General features: G+C 42.9%; 1 protein-coding gene across 3 annotated transcripts in view; it reads right to left on the bottom strand.

Moving 5' to 3' along the window:
* Window positions 1-15,602, bottom strand: part of CUNH1orf112 (chromosome unknown C1orf112 homolog) — a 52,662-nt gene that overhangs the window by 12,374 nt on the left and 24,686 nt on the right. For all 3 annotated transcript variants that reach the window (XM_040986813.1, XM_040986814.1, XM_040986815.1), the window contains 6 exons: window positions 14,374-14,560; window positions 13,186-13,268; window positions 12,803-12,854; window positions 11,172-11,261; window positions 2,640-2,825; window positions 251-373 (listed from right to left, as the gene is read on the bottom strand). In XM_040986813.1, the coding sequence (XP_040842747.1) occupies window positions 251-373; window positions 2,640-2,825; window positions 11,172-11,261; window positions 12,803-12,854; window positions 13,186-13,268; window positions 14,374-14,560 (721 nt within the window). The remainder of the gene's footprint in view (window positions 1-250; window positions 374-2,639; window positions 2,826-11,171; window positions 11,262-12,802; window positions 12,855-13,185; window positions 13,269-14,373; window positions 14,561-15,602) is intronic.

The following is a 15,602-nucleotide window of genomic DNA, read 5'->3' as shown; positions in this document are numbered from 1 at the left end:
AATTAACATGTGTCCGATAAACCATGAGCATCGGCACATGGATGGTGTCACCTCACTAGATCCTTATTAATATGTAGTATTACATCTAAAGAAGAACTGCCAGAGAAGACACAAACAGGTATTTTAAGTTTTCAACAGACGTTACACGAAGAAGGAAGATAAATTCGACTATCTAGGAACATTTCAATACTGTTGTTTTTCAATATTATTTTATTTATTCTCCAGGGAAATAATCATTTGTTTTCCTTACCTGCTTAGTGGTTAAAGAAGCCCAAAGCTGACTCCCCGCTCCCATCATTTCATTTTGCTGTTGATCATCCAAAGCGTCCCCAGCAGAGTGACAGAGAGCCAACAAGGCAGAGAGTGCTGTGTTCTAAACAGCGGAGGGGGAAGAAGGCCGAGGTCACATACTGGACTAAAGGACCACCCAACGCCCCCCACCTCGAGGTTCCACAGTAACTCAGGATGGTTTATATCATTTACCACAGTACTTCTGAGAGCCAAATCCTCTTCTTTTCAGGTATTTTTAAAAAATAACTACAGTTAGCCCTCAGTATGCACAGGAGACTGGTTCCAACCCCCTCTGTAGGCTGTATTAAGTGTAAGAAGTAACCTAGAGGAGGGCTCCAGAACAATCTGCTGAGCGACAGTAGGACAGTGTACACACACTAAGCAGATGCAGCTTTAGTGGGATCCATCGGCATTAGAAAGCTGACTCTGTATGTCACTAAAACTCACGTCCTTACATACAGAAACACGTTTTTCTGGGAAAATGTACTAACTTAAAATGGAACATACTGCTGTATTTCAATGGATTTCTTCGATACAACAAGCTGGGAATGCCTTTAATTCATGTACTTGAACACCTGATTGCACTGTATCACAAATCTGGAAAACAGGTAAGTCTGACATGGCAGTGATCTTCTAAAGCTTTGGTCAAAGCATAAGGGTTTGCCCAATTTTAGACCATCGCTGCTTTCATGCAGTCTGAAACAAAAGATCCTTCGTATGTACTAAAGAAACTGGTACACATTAAATGCAAAACATGAACACAAAAAAAGTAATACACTCCCGACCAACAACTGCATACTTTTTCCAAAATAAAGGCAAACAATAAAAATTTACTTCTTTTGGGTATATGTAAATTTGGGAAATTTGCCTTAATAATTAAGACCAAGTACCATAACTTCATACACACTCAGGGTGGAAACAGCTAAGGAAACCCTCAATTCCTAATTGCCGAACAGGCCTCCAGCCACTTTAAAACCTAATTCCTATCCTCACCTGATTTTTCTCTACTTAGGGCATTTACTGTTCATTTGTAAGCTGGAATATTGTACCATGTAAGTAAATATTTTGGGCATTATTCCCTATTAAAATCCAGTTCCAAGAACAGAACTTGGCACATGAGAACACTCTTGATGTTTGTTGACTGAAAGAGTGATTCAATGAGGAAACTGACTCTGAACTGGAAAACTTGGCCACTTGTGGTATATCCAGTCAACTTCTAGGATGGGGCAATGCCACACTGCCTGTCAAACCTACAGTGTAAACCGACCCTGAATGTCATCTGAGTGTGGGGGCAGAATAAACAGTTTAAAGAAAGCAAGACTCAAAATGCACCTCAATCTATCACTCCCCGGAAGCGCCTGGAAGGTGCATTCCACTGTGACATGGCTTAAACAGAACACCTGGCAGACTGCAGGACAGGAAGTGTGGGCCTCTGCCAGGAAGTGGAGGCCCAGGACAGGTGGTGGTTGTTGTTAGCCCTCTGTGAGGTGGTGGGACAAGGCATGTGACATATTCTAGGAAGATGCAAACAGGTGACCTCTAACTTCAGACCCAGCAAAACTGTGGGCAGAACTGATGCCATGGCTAGGGTACAGAGGAGACATGTCCCCAGGCCAGCCTGTGAGTGCTGACTCAGAACGGGCAAGTGCACAAGCAGCGAGGTGGGACATAGACAGCATCTGGTTTCTGGTGCTATGAGGCACTGGACACAGCAAGGTCGGCGAGGTGGCTTGCTTCAAGATAGAGTGGAGCGGAGAGCATCTATGAAAACTACTCCCTTAAACTGTGTGTTTAATAAATTACATATGAGAATTACTCCCTTAAATTGTGTTTAATTATGCCCTTAAACTGTGTGTTTAATAAACTAACTTTGATTAAGGGTAAAAAAAAAAAAAAAAAAAACAAAGAAAAAACATTTTTAAATCACTACTTTCTATTTATAGTAGATGAGTCTCAATTGTATGCCACTATTTCAGAAGGGACCACTTTAAATAGGTTCATGAAGGTTCAGAATACATTTGCATTAACACAGGGCTATGTTTTGTAGAACATAAGAACTGTGTCTGCCTAACTCAGAGATGTATCAACAAGACATACTACAAATGACGTATTTTATAATGTACCTCGTACTGTCCCAATGTGTCTTGACAGAGTCAACACCCTCAGTATAGCTCACACCCATCATGAGGATCCTTTATAATAGAGAAACTGGAAATCTGGCTGGACTCCAACACAGCCAGAAGGCCCAAGTAGTGTCCAGCTGATTAACATAACCTCTCTCCCTCACCACTGAAATAGTGCTCAGTAAACAACTGCTCACCGAATCCAGACCATGCAAATCATCTCACCAGAGGTTCCAGTTCTCCCAAGGTATGGCTGCTGCTCAGCCACTTCCTGCATTGTACGATGCCCGCTGCGGCGACCTCATCCGCAGTCTGCTTCCTAAGTTCTGCAGGCAACGCCTGGAAGGAAAGATATTTCCACAGACGCAGGTTTTCTGTTTCTTTTGGGGAAAACTTCTGGATAAACTCCACCTGAAAGAGTTGAAAGAAACAAAAGTAATGTAACGCAGCTGATGGGATATACAAGCACTAAGTACTAGCTTCCATATTAAACATCTTTAAAGGTGTTTTTGTTTTGTTTCCCCAGCTAGGTTGCCTTGTACTTAGGCAAGAGTTACACTGCTAGGAGAAAAGCAGCTGGTGGGTACTCTGGGCCAGGATAATGCTAAATAGGTGTTAACTACACCAGTGGGCAATGCTGGTTCAGGACATGCCACCCCTGCCCATGAATGGGGGGGTGGGGAAAATGCCAATTGTGTAGGGGAGGGGATCTAGGGAACTAGAGTAGGAGTGGCTGAGGGCATGTTTGACAGGAAAGGAATATTTCTGTGGTCGGCCATGAACTAGATCCCAGCATTCACAGGTAGGCGAGGGAGCAGAGACACAGAGATTTAGAGAAGAGAAACCCAAAAGGGCGTGCCTGGGTCAGAACAAGGCACCCACCACGTGCGAGACTTGGGCTGAGTTAAACAGCATCAGCAGCCACCGCTAGTACACACCAAAGCTGGGGCTGGAGGGTACACCTGGCTAGACTAGGCAAAGTATCCACCTGAGAGTGTCGGAGCAGGGGGTGAGCCGCAGCACCTACTAGAATGCAAGAGAACCGGATCTAGAGACAGATTCTCTTGGGGAACTGTGGGCTTGCTTTTGTGGCACTGCAGCAGCTGCCCATTTACAGGGATGATAGTGGTGAAAGGAAGAGCCAGGCTGGACCACAGAACTCACCTGACAGGAACTCATGTGACACCCGGGGAGCTAGGGTTGGGAGGAGGCAGGGCGGGCCTGGCTACAGTACCCACCAGCACCTGCAAAAGCCAGGACTGAAGGCAGACCATGCCAAGCAGGGCTGCTGCCCTTACAGAAATGTGTGAGCTGTAGGCTGGGAGCAGGCCGGGGAGGGGAGCTTGAGGAACTCCCTTACTGGAATGCAGCTCCCTTTGGGGAGCACAACAGCTGGGGGGGTGGGGAGGGAGAATGGACGGGTCAAACCAGGACAACTGGGTTGAAGCACCTGCAAGCATGCTCAAGACAGAGCTGAGAACTCTGTGGACTCACCTGCTAAGCTGCAGCTCCTACTGGCCAGTGCAAGAGCTAGGATTGTGAGTAGACCAGACTAGGCAAGGCTATAGTACCCACTGGTATGCATGCATGTGGGCGGGGGCTGGAGATGAGCCAGACTGGGTTAGGTCCCAGCATTTGCTGGCATTCATAATAGCCAGAATAAGGGATGGGGCAGGCCCGGCTAAGGCCGCAGTATACACTGGCTCATAACAGATCTGGGTCTGGGGGTGGGCCAAACTGGGCTAGGTTGTAGCAACCACCAGTGAGAGAGCCAGCCATGTCAGTCTGGGAATCAGCACATACATAAGATCTGTTGCTGGGGATGGGTCTGGTAGTAGAACTTGGGGAACTCCACTGCTAGGCACAGCTTCCACTGTTGAGTGAGTGCTATGGCTAGGAGAAGGTCAGATCAGGCTGGACCGCTGCACCCACTGGCATACATGTAACCAGGGCTGGATGGATCAAGCATGTTCAGGCCACAGCATACAATGGCAAGAGTGAGAGCAAGGCTGGAGTGCAAGTCGGGCCAGGTTGGAATGTAACACTCATCTATTCACATGAGGGCTATGACCAGGACTGGGCCAGGCTGGGTTAGATTGCTGCACCCACCAGGGGAAGCAGGAACTGGAGCCAGGCTGGACTGAGCAAGAATATAGAACCTGCTGGCGAATGCCAAGACTGGAGGTGGGTTATCTCAAATTGGACCACAGCACCTGCTGGAATGTACTAGACCCAAGCCAGGAGGCAGACCAGACAGGGAAACTTTGGGGACTCCCTTGCTACAGCACTGCTTTCATGAGTGAGTAAGAGAGCCGGTACTGGGGAGAGGAGAGGCAACCAACCTGGGCCCGGCTGCCACACAGCTGGCAAGAGGGCAAGCCAACATGGTACAGGTCAGCTGGAAGAAGCCACAGCATCAGCTGGTTATTATTAGTATTAGTTGCGAGGCATTTCAGGTTAGACTGTGGTGCCCATTAGTGGGCACAAGACCCAGGACAGGGAATATGCCTAGAAGGGGAACTGTGGGCACTCCTCTGCTAGGCTATACCTACTGCTGGTGAGCACAGGAGTCAGGGCTGGGTGCAAGCCAGGCTAAGCTGTAGCACACATGGGTAAAGCATAGAGGAGCCCACTAAGGTGTGCACGGGCCACACTAGGCTGAAGCAGAGGCTAGCAGACACAAAAACAGGGGTTGGGTACAGGCCTGGTGGGGGTTATTGAGCGTTGCCCCAACTAGGCCACAGCACCTGCTGACATGTGCAAACTAGGCCACAGCACCTGCTGACATGTGCAAGGATCACGCTTGTGGTGGGCTGACTGGGCTCAGCCACAGCACCCATCAGTTTGCATGAGATATGGGGCTAGGCGGAACTGACCAGGCAGCAATACCCACCAGTATGTACACTGGCTGGTGCAGGTGACACAAGAATGACTCTGTACTGGTTAGTGTACATAAGAGTTAAGTCTGAGGTCACGGCAGGTGTGTTTTCTTGGAATAAGCCAGTTAGACCTCTGAACTAATACCCCAGCAATAGGAAAATCATAGCAGGTATGGTATGACCTTGGAGAGCATGTATCAGTATGCATCAGTGCCTGATGCCTGTGCAGTGGACATCAACTGTCTCAACACAGGATGGAAGGCACAACAGGTTGGACAATTCTCCTGGCCAAGCTTTGCAGCATGTCCCTGGATCTGTGGATGAAGTAAGGTGGACTTTTTCAACCAAAAGACCTTGGGATGATTTTCCCAACTTTGGTGCAACAAACCTGACAGTATCTCAGAACTATCAAAACCACTCAAGTTAACAATCTTGAACATTCTTCCCCACACTGGTTCTATAAGGTGTCATCGAAGGACCCTCCCTTATCCCTGGGTGCTGATGAGGCTTAAGAGCAAGGAATGGCCCCCTCCGCACCCCCCCTGTGGACACATGAGGGAAAAAAAAAAAAAAGAAGCAGCAAAGAAAAAAGAAGCCAACTGAAACATGTGTCCTATACATCTTCCTCCATACCTGACCCCACCCAAATGGGCAAGCATTCCAATCCACTACATAAACAATATAAAAAAGGTAACTTAAATGAACACGCATTATCATTGTTATTGTTGCTGGATTTGTTTCCCACATGAGAACAGTTTAAGTGGATCATGATATAAATGGAATAAGCATTATTAAATAAAACACATCAGTCACATCAGTTTGCACCAAATTCTTAAATATTTATCACCTTAACGCAGTTAAATCAGAAGTAATAATTCAAAATGCCAGCAAGATTGATTGAGCTTACTATTAGCTTAGTTGACTACAGTAGAGAACTTAAGAAGGCTACGATCACAGGTTGATTTTAAAATGGGCTCTAGCTCTGCTCCACTTTAAATGCTGGACTATAAACAGAAGTCACAAATCAGAGTATGGTTTGGCAAACCCATTCTACCACCGAGGACAATTCAAAGTGCTCAGTGGGTTAACAGATAAGTGATACTATTTGTGTTCAAATTCAAGTATCAACAGAGTAAAGATGAGAAACAAAAGTTTTAGAAAACACAATGTTAAATTGTTTCTGGTTGGAAAATAACTGAAAGTACATGAGGTTTTTTGTTTTCTTTTTTAAGTGGAATAATTAAATCCATAGTATTCAAGATCTACTTGATAAATAAAAACCTTTCCTACATCAAAAACCAAAATTAAATGCCACATTAAATTTGACAGAAAATGGAATTCCATACACTCTACTTCATGTTTCAGCCAATGATTCACTCCCCATACAATGGTAGTCCCATGAGATACCACCTAGTGACAAAAGTACACCATACTGTACACCAGGATAAAATCACCCAGCAACACATTTCTCACAAGATAACCCTGCACTAAACAATAAACTACTGCTTCTCATTTTGCCTCTTCTATAGACAATGTTGAGCTGGCCAAGCAACAAGTTTACAGCCAGAAAACTGGATGGGGAAGCGGTCTGATTCATGATTCTTGATGGGTGAGCAGTTTGACTTATAAACATAAACCATATCAAGAAAACAAGAAAAGTATGCTCATTGGTGAATATCAATTCCAACAGCATCTTTCTTTAAAGTTCAAGGAGTGAACGGAATAGCTCCCCTCTACAAACAAAGGATAACAATGGATACAATGTAAAAAGGCAGATGCTATCTCATTTGAACACAATTTTTAACATTTAAAACTGGTAAAGTGACAAATGGTAGAAGTATAAGAGAATAATAGAGAATTATTTCCTTAAATTAAAATTGAAAGGATAAAATGCGTCTATAAACTTAAAATGTAAGTACTTAAAAATGCTAGCACATCTATCAGTGTACTCAGGGCATATTAATTTTCCCTCAATTTGGTAACCTGACGCTACTATTTTTCTCCATAAAACAATGGTACTGCCTATCGTTACATACAGAAGAAATACTTTGAGGCAAAGTAGCCTAGCGACGAAAGTCCAAGCTTGCATGTATCGGGATCCCATATGGGCACTGGTTCATGCTCCACTTCCCATCCAGCTCCCTGCTGGTGACCTGGGAAAGCAGTAGCAGATGGCCCAAAGCCTTGGGACGCTGCACCCACATGGGTGACCAGGAAGAAGTTCCTGGCCCTGGTTTTGGATTGGCTAAACTCTGGCTCTTGTGGCTGTTTGGGGAGTGAACCAGTGGATGGAAGATCTTTCTGTCTCTCCTTCTCTGTAAATCTTTCCAAGAAAAAAAAAAAATAAATCTTACAAAAAAGAAGAAGAAATAAATAATACAACATACTGTTGTATTCCTCATATCAAAACAGCAACAGACCACTGCACTCACCAGTGCTTGCTGGGCTGAGGATTAACATGGTAGGGATTCTGGAAGGCCCCTCCAACCATGCTGATACACACAGACAGGAGAAAGAGCAGGCAATGGTCTGGACCAGGCTGCAACATCCACCATGGGGCGTGAGATCAGAGCTGGGGGCAGGCGGGGTAGGGTTAACTGGTAGGAAGTAGGCCCCCTGAGTCACATGTGTCCCTTAATCTGAGAGAACACCCCATGGATGAGTAGTCAGACCATGGAGCACATGTTGTAGGGCCTGGCCAACACAGTTGTTAACCTCACAGAAAGGATGAAGAACACATCCAGATGCACACAAAAGACAATATAACCAGATGTTCTAACCCAACAGGAGACTTCGAGCACCTCTTCAAAGAATGGGGGAAAAGCAAGGAGTACAACATTTCAGGCCAAGTTCTACAGAAAGCACCTAGGCTTGTGGGCACTCTGAGGCAGACAAGAATAACCAACAGGTCACACGACGTTTAGAGAAGAGCCACAGACAGACCATGCCACATCTTACACAATGACCATCCCAGTAACACTCCGAGGACATTTCCACCCAACCGAGGCCCATGAGGTGGCATCAGGAGACCAACTCCATTCCCTGCAACTGATGTGGTCTGACATCAGGGAGCAACACAACTTATTCTCCTCCCATCTTCCACCACATTCCCACCCTTTCCCCCTGCCCTTAGGCTCTTCATTCTGGCCACATGGGTCTGTAATCCCCATCCCCTCACCTCCGTAAAGAACATTAAAAAACTAATCATTTTGTTATATATATGTATGTGTATATACACTATATATAACATATATATTATTACATATAATATTACATATTATATATAATACACATACACACCTGGCTTTTCACTTCACTACCTAAAAGGCCTTCATTTTGTATACCAACGATTATCCCTTGCTTCTCTTTTCTCCCCCAGCCTGTGTTTTCCTGCCTTGCTTCTACCTTCACACCTCCCTCCATCCTCACTAATCCTTTAGCACAACACCTCCAATGCCACCATTTCTACTAGCTTTTACCCACTGCTGCCTGGTCTCATACCATACCTCCCCAGAAATGGATTTCTAAGTTAAAACCACCTACAATTCAATCTATGCCTCCCTTTGGGCACTCATCACATACCACCTTTCTTTAACAGGAAAGATTACATATAAAAAGAAAAGAGAAACAAGCTGAGCAGGGCAAAGAAGCTAACATTTGTTAGCTTGCTTGCTTTGTCCTGTATCTGTCATAAACAATAACTCAACCGAGTTAACTCTCTTAAGGTAAAACAGATATTTGAATTCAGATTGTTTTAATTTTTAAAACTTAAGGTCACAAATAAAATCTACATAGACCTCACTTAAGTTAATTCTTTCTTAAGCTATATTATTATTGTTATTATTATTATTATTATTATTATTGTTATTATTATTATTATTATTACAGGAGACCATGCAGGAGATTTAGCCAGGAAATTTTGCCGGGTCTCCCACACATGTTCAGGGTCCCAAGGTTTTGGGCCGTCCTCTACTGCTTTTCTCGGCCACAAGCAGGGAGCTGGATGGGAAGCAGAGCCACCAGGATACAAACCAGCGCCCATTTGGGATTCTGGTACATGCAAGGTGAGAACTTTAGCCACTAGGCTACCATGCTGAGCCTAAGCTATATTATTCTAAATTTCAAATTTCACAGTAATTCTGGATAAATGAGGAAATTAAAGTTGGAAAGTGGCTGTCTTAAAAGTCCCCAGGCTGATGCCTCTTTCATTCTCTATCCCATTGCTGAGAGACCTGGAATAGATAAATCTGTTTTGAAAAAACAAGCAGCCTTTTCTATGCTGGAGCTGCTGTGCTTTCTGCGCTGGATCAGGAGTTAGCTGTTGCCTGGATAACCTCTCCAGGGTAGGAACAGGCAACAGCCTTGACAAGAAATAACTCCTAGCATTTATAGAAATCTCTTGGGAAATCTAGCACCACATACATATCTCAAAGACTTCTCAAAATGTCTCAAACCAGTTACGCTTTGTAGACAGGGTAACTTCAAGGTCAAGACAAGTCAGAATCCAAACCAGCAGGACCTTGAACTATAATCTCCTTTACTGACCTAGTGATGAAACCCTCAACGACAAAAATTACTGAGTCTAGGCCATATCTACCTTACTCAGATTTCAGGAACCCATATTTTATTAAAAAGCTCCTGCAGGAGTTTGGAGCACCAATTTAACAGTCTATACTAGATGATACAGGTTCAAGGAAGTAAAGAATCTCCTCTACCAGTCACAGACTGTGTTCCTCAAAATAGCAAACAACTAAAACTCTCACGTGTACCTTTCCTCCTAAAAGTTCAAATATGGAAAAACAAGAGTTATTACTCAGGGCAGAAGCAATACTCTAGCTCTTTGAAACAACAAAAGAAGAAAATGTAAATTTCATGTTATCTTGAACAATGGAAAGCTAATATCTGAGGGGAACAGAATTAGAATATATTCTAACAAAGCAATATGATCTAACTCTAAACAAAGACATCAACATCTACACCTAGCTAAAAATCATGAAGAAATTAGTACATTAAGGATTTAGGCTTGGGCCCAGCACAGTGGCGCAAGTGGTTAAGGTCCTCGCCTTGCACGCCCGGGATCCCATATGGGCGCCAGTTCTAACCCTGGCAGCCCCACTTCCCTTCCAGCTCCCTGCCTGTGGCCCGGGAGAGCAGTCCAGGACGGCCCAAAGATTTGGGAACCTGCACCCGCGTGGGAGACCCAGAAGAGGCTCCTGGCTTCGGATCGGCATAGCATCAGCCGTTGTGCTCACATTGGGGAGTGAATCATCGGACGGAAGATCTTCCTCTCTGCCTCTCCTCTCTGTATATCCGCCTTTCCAATAAAAAAAAAATAATAATAAAAATAAATCTTTAAAAAAAAAAAATTTAGGCTTGGAGGCTAGCACTGTGGAAAAGTAGACTGGGCGCCTTCTGTGACGCTGGCATGCCACATGAACACCTGCTGAGGTCCTAGCTGCTCCACGTGCTACGCAGCTCCCTGTCAGTGTGTCTGGAAGAGGAGATGGAGATGGCCTGAGTCCTTGGCCCCTGATACCTATGGAGAAGAGCCGGATGGAATTTCGCTTCTTGGCTTCAGCCTCAACTAGGCCTGAAATCGGCCCCCACCTGGGACGTGACCAGCAGGTGGGAGATGGAATCCACTTCCCACCTGTCCTCTAACTCTGCCTTTCAAGTAAATAAATCATTTACTCAATTAGTGAAATATACTCTACAGTACTGTGGGGCGAGTAGGCAACCACAAAACAAGCAATAATAAACAAACAGGATGGAAACTTCAAAAAGGAAAACAGAATTTATGCCGAGACCCTGCAACACTGAAAGGAGTGAATCAAGCCTCAGCACAAGCTGCAAGACAGCGACAGAGTGACATTCTTACCTGATGCGACGGGGCCATGAAGAAAAAGAGCCGCTTAAACAGGATGGACAGGTTGATGAGCTGGTAACACTCTCCAGGGCAAGATTTTATCTGGAAAAAGACAGTACAGAAAAGAGATTCATGGATTTAAATCTGGAGATCGTATAAGATAAAAATATGTCAACATAGTAACACTGGTTCCTCCTGGAGGTAAGATTATAGAAAATTTTAATACTAATTTGAGGCTGTATTTAATTCTATTTTCAATGAACCTAGGTTATCTTTCTGAGGAAATTTTTGACATGGTATGTAACAAGAGCCCCGGTTTCCATTTCTAATTGAGATTTTGATGACAACCTCCCTACTTGGATAACTTACACACCTTTTTAGGATCAAAACACAAAAGTACGGAAGTAGACAAAACTCTACAAGACGGAGCCTCACCACCAGATTTTATAGACTTACTCTGATCAATTCCCATTATACTGCACTATAATCCTGGAGTCCATTTCTATAAAAATATACCAGGAGAGTTTTTAGTTAAAGGACATTTGAGACATAAAACACACAACAATCACTCTTTACCATTTTTGTACAGACGTGTAAAGGATTTAGCAAAATGGGTAGGAAGTGCTGATGCAGAACCCTAGCAGGGGAGATCCAGAGGCCAGCTGTTCAGGTTACCATGTGCCCTAATGGACTTCATTCAGAGAATCCTTAAAACCCAGAAACACATGGCAAAGTTACATGAACCTAGAGAAGATCTTTTCCCAAAGCCAAGACTAAAAAAGCTAACAAATTTCCATAATAGACCTCATTAAAAAAAATGTAAAGTCAAAACAAGCTCTCAGCACAAAGAAATGACCAATATCTGAGATGACAGATATGTCCATTTTATTCCTTCCGAAATCATCCTGATTGAAAGAAACAGAATCAAACCAGGACTCGGCTGGTTTAAGTCACTTAAAAAAGAGGATAAGAAAGAAATGAACACTTGGTCACCAGTATTTTAGCTACCTCTTTCTAAATTTTACAACTAGCATTCAATTTAAAATTTATTCTCACTTTGTCCCAGCCTAGCAGTTAAAGTCCTCGCCTTGCACACTCAGGGATCCCATATGGTCGCCGGTTCTAATTCCAGTGGCCCAGCTTCCCATCCAGCTCCCTGCTTGTGGTCTGGGAAAGCAGTTGAGGATGGCCCAAAGCCTTGGGACCCTATACTCATGTGAGAGACCTGGCAGAAGAGGCTCCGGGCTTCCGGCTTTGGACTGGCTCAGCTCCAGCTCTTGCAGACACTTGGGGAGTGAATCATCGGATAGAAGGTCTTATGTTCCATCTCTGTTCTAATCCTTGTTTCTGACTTTGCAGTGAAAATAAATCAATCTTTAAAACAAAGTATTCTCACTTGACCTAGTCTTTCTCAGAACAGTTAGTGGCACTCTGAAATTTGGAAAATATGAGACAGCTTCCCCAGTATACACTGTTGTACTACTTCTTAACAGTATGAGCGTCAATATATAGCATAAAATTATCACAGTAATCTAACTACTACACTGTTTCCCCTTTCAATATCCAAATTATTCAATATTATCAAACCTCCAAATGTAAACTACGCGGGAAGAAGGTGCTGTGGTTCTCATTATTCTACTTACCAGATGAGCCACTAAGGTGACATGATGTGCACACAGTTCAGCAGTCCCATAGCTGTCAAAGAAAGAGAAGGCACTATCAAGTTTATTAAGAAAAGTATAGCTTCTGTAAAACACTAAATATCCCAACGAAAAGAAATAAAATACCATTCTCTATATTACCGAGAACTGTCCAAATACACAAAGCAATCAAAGTAATCTTCATCTATTGGCTTGAATCAAAGAAAGGAAACAATTTATTTCTTAATATATAGCGTTTGCATAGGAAACAGAACCATTTGGGGACATGTTCAAAAACCCTCAAACATTTATAATGACAAAACCATTCAGTAACAGTCATTACTAAAAACCACTCTAATAACCAGAAAAGTTAAGGATTTTGTTACCGAGCAAGGAAGCACCATGCATCCATCGCTAACAAAGACGCGATCATATTTGCACTAAGCACAGCATTCAATAGAGCAGCGTCCTAGTGAAAAACAGAAAAGCTCATTTATTTAGGTGCCTACGCTCAAGGCACGTTATCATTAATATTGCACTTCTCAGAGATCATCACGCCTGGTACTGTGGCATAGCACATTAAGCCACGAATCATCCACACAGCCGACTGAGTCCCGGCTGCTCCACTTATGATCCAACTCCCTGCTACTGTTCCTGGGAAAGCAGCATAGGACAGTCCGAGTATGTGGGTCCGCTGCACCCATAGAGGAGTTGCAGAAGAAATCTCCTAGCTCCTGGCTTTGGTTAGGCCATTGTAGCCATTTGGGGAGTAAACCAGTGGTCTTTCTGGAACTCCATCTTTCAAATAAATATATTTAAATAGATAAATAACTGATCGTTAGTAGAAAAGAATATAAGCTATTCCCTCAGCAGTTATTGAGCTGCTCCTATAGGCTAAATATTGTGCTGTGCTATGAAGAATCAAATGTCATTTTAAGTGCAGTAATTCAATTACTAGGATCCATAGATTATTTACGCAGTTTCAAATCTTCAAAGCAACATAAACAACATGAATCTTTGTACTTTCATCTCAGCCTCTAATAATTCAAACAGAATACTCAAACATGTGCTAGGTATTACTCATCATAGAGAGTCTTAAATGATACTAATCCTTATGTGGATTCTAGGAACTCTTCCCCTAGCATTTTCTCAGTTTTCTCTGCTCTAATCCAATTCCGCTGAGGTGGAGGAGAGAATGATCTTTATTCTGTTTAAGATCTACAGGAGATCTGAAATTGCATAGTATTTACTTCTTCACATTATCAAACAATGGTAGGAACTCTGTGTATTTTGCCTCTTCTCATATTTTTTCATACTTTCCCATGCAAAATGCTTTCTCAATATATTGGCTAAATATTAATTCTAAACACTATAGGAAATGAAGATTATCATTTTCTAGGAGACAAAAGAATTAAAGGGTAAGTGTGCAAGTCTGTGAAAGAATGGCATTTGAAACAAAGATACTAATTAGTCAACTGGACCAACTTTTCTCTGCACATGAATCACAATTTCAGCTGAAACAAAAAACAAGCAAAAGTATAACCTGGGCTGAGCCCAGCGAGTAACAAACTTACCAGTTCAGGAAACAGGGAGGGATGCAAGGTAGCAATGAAGGCACACAGATGAACACAAACATGCTGATATAAAGTGACAGCTCCCTCAGCTTGCCCCTTAGTCTTGACTCCCCTTAAGTGGACGGGCAGTGAAAGTTCACCAGAACACTGCTCAAAACTGCAGAAAATGGCTTTGAGTAGAGATGTTCTGAGGGAAATTGAGACCATGGAAGCCAGTGTTAATAACACAACAATAACGCCACAAGGAGGGTTATTTGAGCAAAGTATCTCTAAAGGCATGATCACCAAGTCTTCAATGTCCAGACATGCACATAAAAAAGATACAGTCGCTGTCAGAGAAATTTCTTAAAAAATAAATTTCCCTGGTGTTTTTCTTTTGCACTATTTATCATGGTACTGAATTATAAAAAAATTCTTTAAGGAACTTGAAACTTAAATAGCTAAATTAGCTATAATATGTAAAAGAGAAAATAAATATAGTTCAGATAAGGAGAGGATATTCTGAGACTTAAATGGTTATAGAAACTTTAATGTACAATCTAAATAACAAATTCAAAACAAGCAAGAGAGCGCATTTAGCATGGGGGTAGCAGTGCCAGCTGATACCCACATCCCTCAACACAGTGCCCAAGTTCAAGTCTTGGCTCTTTTCTAAATTGTAAGTGGTGGTTCAGGTGTTTCAGTCTTGGCCACCCTTACAAGAACCTTGGGTTGACCTCTTGCCCAGCCCAGCCACTGCAGGTGTCTAGGAAGTGAACCATCAGATGGCAAAACATGTTCTGTCTCTGCTGGGTATGTATGTTCTGAAGCAAATAAAAACAAGAAAGATACTCCAAACAGGACAAAGTGTGAGTACAAGGCAGCCATAAGCAAGTTTGAAAGAAACAAGGTGCATGTGCTGAAAATAAATAAAAGGATAAAGAATAAAGACAGAAGATAGTAACAGAACAGCTAAGACATGTGAAATCATCCTTCAGTTTCTGAGGTCACAAGAAGTTGATTGAAGTTTAGAAAACTAACCTGAGGGTACAACGGATGGGTAAAAAAGTACAAAACAGCAATGATCCTGGGAGTAAAGAACCGGAATCCAGTGTTGGCAAAGAGGATGAAATAAGATCCCCATAACATATCTTGTACTATCTCAACTCCTACTTCTCAGAGCTCATTTTTAATGTTACTCACTACATACGTATTCTATTACATCCAATATTTATAATGTTGATCACTGG

The sequence above is a fragment of the Ochotona curzoniae genome, unplaced genomic scaffold (assembly GCF_017591425.1).
Source record: "Ochotona curzoniae isolate NIBS_2020 unplaced genomic scaffold, NIBS_Ocur_1.0 contig_4558, whole genome shotgun sequence".
NCBI lineage: Eukaryota > Metazoa > Chordata > Mammalia > Lagomorpha > Ochotonidae > Ochotona > Ochotona curzoniae.
Note: the sequence above shows the minus strand (reverse complement) of the source record. Positions and strands in the feature narration are given on the sequence as shown.